Source organism: Cucurbita moschata, unplaced genomic scaffold, assembly GCF_002738365.1.
Source record: "Cucurbita moschata cultivar Rifu unplaced genomic scaffold, Cmos_1.0 Cmo_Scf00047, whole genome shotgun sequence".
Taxonomy (NCBI): domain Eukaryota; kingdom Viridiplantae; phylum Streptophyta; class Magnoliopsida; order Cucurbitales; family Cucurbitaceae; genus Cucurbita; species Cucurbita moschata.
This window is the reverse complement of record NW_019268563.1, coordinates 919,347-925,216: the sequence shown is the minus strand read 5'-3', so window position 1 is coordinate 925,216 and position 5,870 is coordinate 919,347. Positions and strand designations below refer to the sequence as shown.

General features: G+C 40.7%; 1 protein-coding gene across 1 annotated transcript in view; it reads left to right on the top strand.

Annotated features, from left to right (window-relative positions):
- The window catches only part of LOC111434991 (ubiquitin carboxyl-terminal hydrolase 27), a 6,489-nt gene extending 1,565 nt beyond the window's left edge, over nt 1-4,924 (top strand). Inside the window, exons 3-10 of the mRNA XM_023072334.1 lie at nt 161-261; nt 350-577; nt 1,387-1,455; nt 1,588-1,716; nt 1,917-2,054; nt 3,975-4,037; nt 4,213-4,539; nt 4,642-4,924. Coding sequence (XP_022928102.1) covers nt 161-261; nt 350-577; nt 1,387-1,455; nt 1,588-1,716; nt 1,917-2,054; nt 3,975-4,037; nt 4,213-4,539; nt 4,642-4,887 — 1,301 coding nt within the window. The 3' untranslated portion in view covers nt 4,888-4,924. The remainder of the gene's footprint in view (nt 1-160; nt 262-349; nt 578-1,386; nt 1,456-1,587; nt 1,717-1,916; nt 2,055-3,974; nt 4,038-4,212; nt 4,540-4,641) is intronic.
- The last annotated feature ends 946 nt before the right edge of the window (nt 4,925-5,870 follow it).

The window sequence follows — 5,870 nt, the reverse complement described above, 5'->3', positions numbered from 1 at the left end:
AAAAAAAAAAAAAAAAAAAAAAAATCACTTATGCTTGCTTTATAAAGTATTTCTAACAAGAAATAATCATTTCTTTGATAAATGAAAGGACCTGTAAGAAGTATTAATAAGTATTCTTTGTTCTCTTCATTCGGTTATGCTATGAAAATCATTTCTGCAGAGCTAAGTGCAATCTCTTCGGAGAGAGTCGTGTTGAGCCCGAGGAAAATAATGCTTGCAATGGCTTATTACGCTCCGAATTTCAATCTAACAAGCCAGCAGGTGTGGCACAGTTGCAGTTATTTCTTTTAATTGTTTTCAGAATCCAACTATGTGTTTCATGTCGTATTGTGTTACTGTCGGTTTGTAGGATGCAGCAGAAGCATTCCTTCATCTTCTTTCTTCATTAAAAGAAGAGATTTCGGATTATAATCATCCGCCGCAGTGTTCGTTAGTCGATGTGTTGGCTTCTAATGGTAGGATTATTACTTCCAGGAGTAAGAGCCCCAGTGAGCTTGAAAGATGGCAAGGTCACTTCCTTGTACCATTTGATGGTATTCTTGGTAGCATCTTAACTTGTCAAAGTTGTTCTTCCCAGGTTTATTCTGACTTCATAACATTAAATTCATAGGTCTTCTGGGTCATACTTTCTTGTTATTTCTTTATTCTTGTATAAACTTTCGTGTGATTCCCTTGTCGTGAATTTTTCTGCATGTTACTGGTAATGAAACATTTTATTAAGTTGGAAAACTTTAACTCATGGTGGATTTATCTTACCTTTTACATTCCCAATTGTAATGGCCCAAGCCCACCGCTAGTAGATATTGTCCTCTTCAGGCTTTCCATTAAGGTTTTTAAAACGCGTATGCTAGGGAGAGGTTTCCACACCCTTATAAAGAATGCTTCGTTCTCCTCCCCAATCGATGTGGGATCTCACATTCCACCCTCCCTTCAGGGCTCAACGTCCTCTGGCACTTGTTCTCTTCTCTAATCGATTTGGGACCCCCAATCCACCCCTTTAGGACCCGGTGTTCTTGCTGGCACACCTGCCTCGTGTCCAACCCCCTTCGGGGCTCAGCCTCCTCGTTCTGATACCATTTGTAACTACCCAAGCCTACCGCTAGCAGATATTGTCATTTTTGGGGTTTCACTCAAGGTTTTTAAAACGCGTATGTTAGAGAGAGATTTCCACACCCTTATAAACAATGCTTCGTTCTCCTCCCCCGCCGATGTGGGATCTCACAATCTATCCCCCTTCGGGGCGCAGCGTCCTCGCTGGCACTCGTTCCCTTCTCCGATCGATGTGGGATCTCACATTTTCTATTCTAGTAGTTCATTTCTCTATATTTTTTATTTGGGCATTTGATTTCTTTGTTCATTAACTGGCTTTTTTTTTTTTTTTTGCAGATCTCACTGAGTTTTGAATCCTTTCACAATTTGCCCCTTTCACCAGTGCTTAGGGGTGATTCTACTATTGTATGTCTGTTCACCATTTTACTCTTTGGTATTGGAGACCATTTCTTAAAATATCATGCCCCATTATTCTTGTATAACACAGCTACATAATGTTTTTCCTGTACTCATAGGCCTTTTCAACTGCAATAGTAGGTTTTCGGCTGTACGTTGCTGGATTGCTTAAAGCAGTTCTTTGCTGCTGAAAAGGTCGAGAATTATCGTTGCAGCTCTTGTTGGCATGATGCTGGCTTGAAGTATCTGTCCTCAATGGGAGCATCTAAAGTAATTCTTTTACTTGGAATTTCATTTCTCTTTCTATATGGATTTCTACCTCCCTTCCCCTGTTTTAAGCTATGGTGTTATTTTTTTCAATTGTTTTGACTTATAAACTGCTGCGGACTCCTCATTGTACAATAGCCTCGTTTTTAGTCTACGTGAGTTTAATTGCTTAATAACTGGTGTTATTCTTTTGAAATTCTTAGATGGAGATTGAAGAACTTATGAAGTGTGATGGGCAAGATTCTTGTGGTTGTGACAGACTTTTTGATTTATATAAAGTTCCATGGTCAAATAAGTTTTCATTCACCTTAAAGCAACTCAGTATTGCTCACTGTCCAAAGGTATGTCGGCTCAAATTTTGTTCATTTATTTTTATTTTCAAGTAAGAAACGAATCATTGATATTCGAGATTGTAAGATCTCACATCGGTTGGGGAGGAGAACAAAACATTCTTTATAAGATTGTAGAGACCTCTCCCTAGTAGACACATTTTAAAAACCTTGAGGGGAAACCCAAAAGAGAAACCCAAAGAAGACAATATTTGCTAGCGGTGGGCTTGGATAGTTACAAATGGTATCAGAGCTAGACGCCGGACGATGTGCCAGTGAGGAGGTTGAGCCCCGAAGGGGGTGGACATGAGGCAATGTGTCAGCAAGGACGTTGGGTCCCGAAGTGGGGTGGATTTGGGGGTCCCACATCGATTAGAGAAGAGAACGNGGGGGGGGGGGGGGGGGGGGGGGGGGGGGGGGGGGGGGGGGGGGGGAGTGGATGGTGAGATCCCCCATTAGCAAGAGGTCATCATTTTCCAGCCACAAACAATCAAGGTTCTCCTACTAAACAATACGAAAGTGAGTTGTTCTAGTTGACATTCATTAGTCCGCTTGGATAGGAGCACCTAGTTGATCGCCCAACACAACAACGTAGTTGTTTACGACGTCTATGAATTAATCCCTTGAGGGTGATAAGGAATTTCTTGTGGTAAAGAGTTGATGAGGGGAGGGTCTCATTTGGTTAAGTGAGAGTTAGTGGTGAAGCTTAGAATTAGGAGGTTTAGGGATTGGGAGTCAGCACTCCTGGCTAAGTGGTTGTGGCTTCCTTCATCTAGTGTTCAATCTAGTGTTCCATATAAACACATTGAATTAGATTGTCGTTTATTTGTGAGAAAATACAAAAAGGGTCCGTGCCACAGGATATGTGAAGACTCGAGAACAATTGGGGCTTTACGGATCTAGAATAAACTATCTTCGCAAGAAGTTGAGTGATTGACGTATTTGCTCAGCTTGAGGAAGAGTGTCATAATATATGTTATTATGTATAGTTGTCCTTCATTGTAATGGTGCATTCATTTAGTTTAAGATTCTCTGGTACATCTATGTGTATGGCCATAGTCTAAAATACAACCATTTTCCTAATACTGAGCTTGGTCGAACCAGAGCAGATGCTCGAGAACGTTTGGGTTACATTTGACATGAAGGAAAGATTGCTTCTCTATGATTGAGGATGTTTACTTTATTTGGGGTATATGGATTGACACGAATAATAAGGATTTTAGAGAGGTGGAGAAATCGGGCGAGGAGGTTCGGGAGGGATTGGATTCGGTTAATGGGCTCTTTTGTAATTATGGTCTTGGTAAAACTGAAGTTCCTCTTGCTTCTTTCTTGTGACGGCCGAAACCAACCGTTAACAGATATTGTGCTCTTTGGGCTTTCCCTTTCGAGCTTCCCCTCAAGATTTTTAAAATGCATCTCCTAGGGAGAGATTTCCACACCCTTGTAAAATATGTTTTGTTCTCCTCCCCAATCGATGTGGGATCTCACAATCCACCCCCTTTGGGGCCCAGCGTCTTTGCTGGCACACCGCCTCGTGTCCAACCCTTTCAGAGCTCAGCTTTCTCGCTGACACATCGCCCAATGTTTGGATTTGATACTATTTACAATGGCCCAAGCCCACCGCTAACAGATATTGTCCTCTTTGGGTTTTCCCTTTCGGGCTTCCCCTCAAGGTTCTTAAAACGCGTTTCCTAGGGAGAGGTTTTCACACCCTTATAAAGAATGTTTCGTTCTCCTCCTCAACCAATGTGGGATCTCACAATCTTTCTTTTTTTTTTTTTTTCTGTTTTTTTTGTATGCCCTTATTTTCTTTCAACTTTCTGATTGGAAGCTCGATTTTTTTCTTTAAAAAACGTATAGGATGGATTTAGCATGATACGATCACAATTACCCACAGCTAAGTGTTCTCATCAGTATTTATTTTACTTGCAGATTCTATGCATCCATCTAAAACGTGTTTCAACGAACATGTTCGGTGACGTACTCAAACTTCAGGTATCAAATTTTTCATTAGTACTGACTTTTGACCCCTAAATTAACAAATATGTTGTAGAATGGGAAATGTCTTCATCTTCTAAACATTCTTTTCCTTGTATGATTTTTCTGGTGTGAGCTCCATGGTGAAAGGTTGCATAGCCTTTTATTAACGTTTTGCAATCTCCTTCCTTAGGGCCACATTTCTTTCCCGCTGATTTTGGACATGTCGCCGTTCATGTTGACGGGAGTAGAAATAAAAGACATAGAAAAACAACTCGGAAAGCAACATTCATCAAATAAAAAACCGAGCCACGGTCTCGATGTCTTCAGAAGACAGTTCGATACCACAATGCTAAATTACATAAACGGACTAACAGGAGAGGACGACTACCCTACGAATCTCGCCTCAGGTGTGCCCTTTTGCTCAAAACAATTAAAACCTTCTGCCGTAGAAACCAGTTCTTCTGAAACTCGATCGAGCTCGGAAACCTGGGATTCAAACTTGTGCTCCAGTTCCCTGGTACGTCTAAACTTCTAATTGCTTTCACAGCATGGATTCTTGAAGTCTGATTTAGTTCACTTTTGAGCCTCTGTGGTGCTTGTGTATTCTCTTATCATACAGGACACTAGGACTAGCCAAATCGAACCGTCAGAAACTTATTTGTATCGAGTCGTTTCAGTTGTTCAGCATTTCGGTAGAGCCGGGGGTGGCCATTACACCGTTTACCGAAGAGTTCAAGATAGCGACGCACGTTTGCAGGATGTCTCTACAGAATGGTTTCATGTATCAGATTCAGAAGTTCATCTTGTTTCTGAAGAAGAAGTTCTTGCAGCTGAAGCTACCTTGCTGTTCTATGAGAAAATCTAGAATGCTGGGTGCAACGTGTTCGGTTCGGAGTCTTAAAAGACGAAATTTGTGAAATCTAGCTCACAATTGTTGATCAAATGCCAGCAAGGGATCATCTGCAAACCGGAGAGCCCATATAGAATCAAAAGACAATACTTAGATTTGAATTAGTTATGTTACAGGAAAGAGTTTGATTGTCTTTGGCGATCTTATAAGCATAAGATTATAGGTTCTTTTCAGTAGTTTATGTATGCCGCCATTGGGCTGGAGGTTTACTTCGTAGCCTTCCAGACGCAAACACTAACACTTTTGAATTATAAACTTGATTCAACTTAAAAAAAGAGCTAAAAATTGGATTACAAGGAATATCAAATTATGCAGTGAAAGAGGTAGGTTTAGATCTCTCTATTTATCTTAAAGATAAATCCCACCTCAGTAGGGCTAGTTTTCGATATAAAATTTGTAGAGTCATAGACTAATCACGACACGGAGAAACTGACTCACTAATGATCTTAAGAAATCGTTTTTGATGTGAAAGATCGGTCAGAACTGCAACTACAAAGCATATCAAGAGTTTCAAGAGATCTGACATATCATATAGCCCGTAGAACAATCGTTTGTGTTTTTCACATTATTATGAATCAAAGGTGAACCTACTTCCACCATCTTCGTGCATAAAGATGATTTTTTTTTTTGAAATATGGATTAAAACTCTACAACTTTGGGGAATGAACCTGAAAACTAAAATCTAGAAAAAATTCATTTGCAAAACACATGAAGAAGACGAACCAGAAGTGGACACGTGTTGTGTGGAGGGGAGGCGTATGCATCTAGAATCGGAGGTGACACAGTCCATCGGCAACGACACACATCTGAGGTAGAAGTAGACTCGCAGTGACTCGACCAATTCAAGATTTGCGACCTACAACTCGAATTGACGCTTGATCCGACACGACTCTATAGGTGCGCAAGGAGCATGAGTATCCTTCCTCTATTGCGCTCGT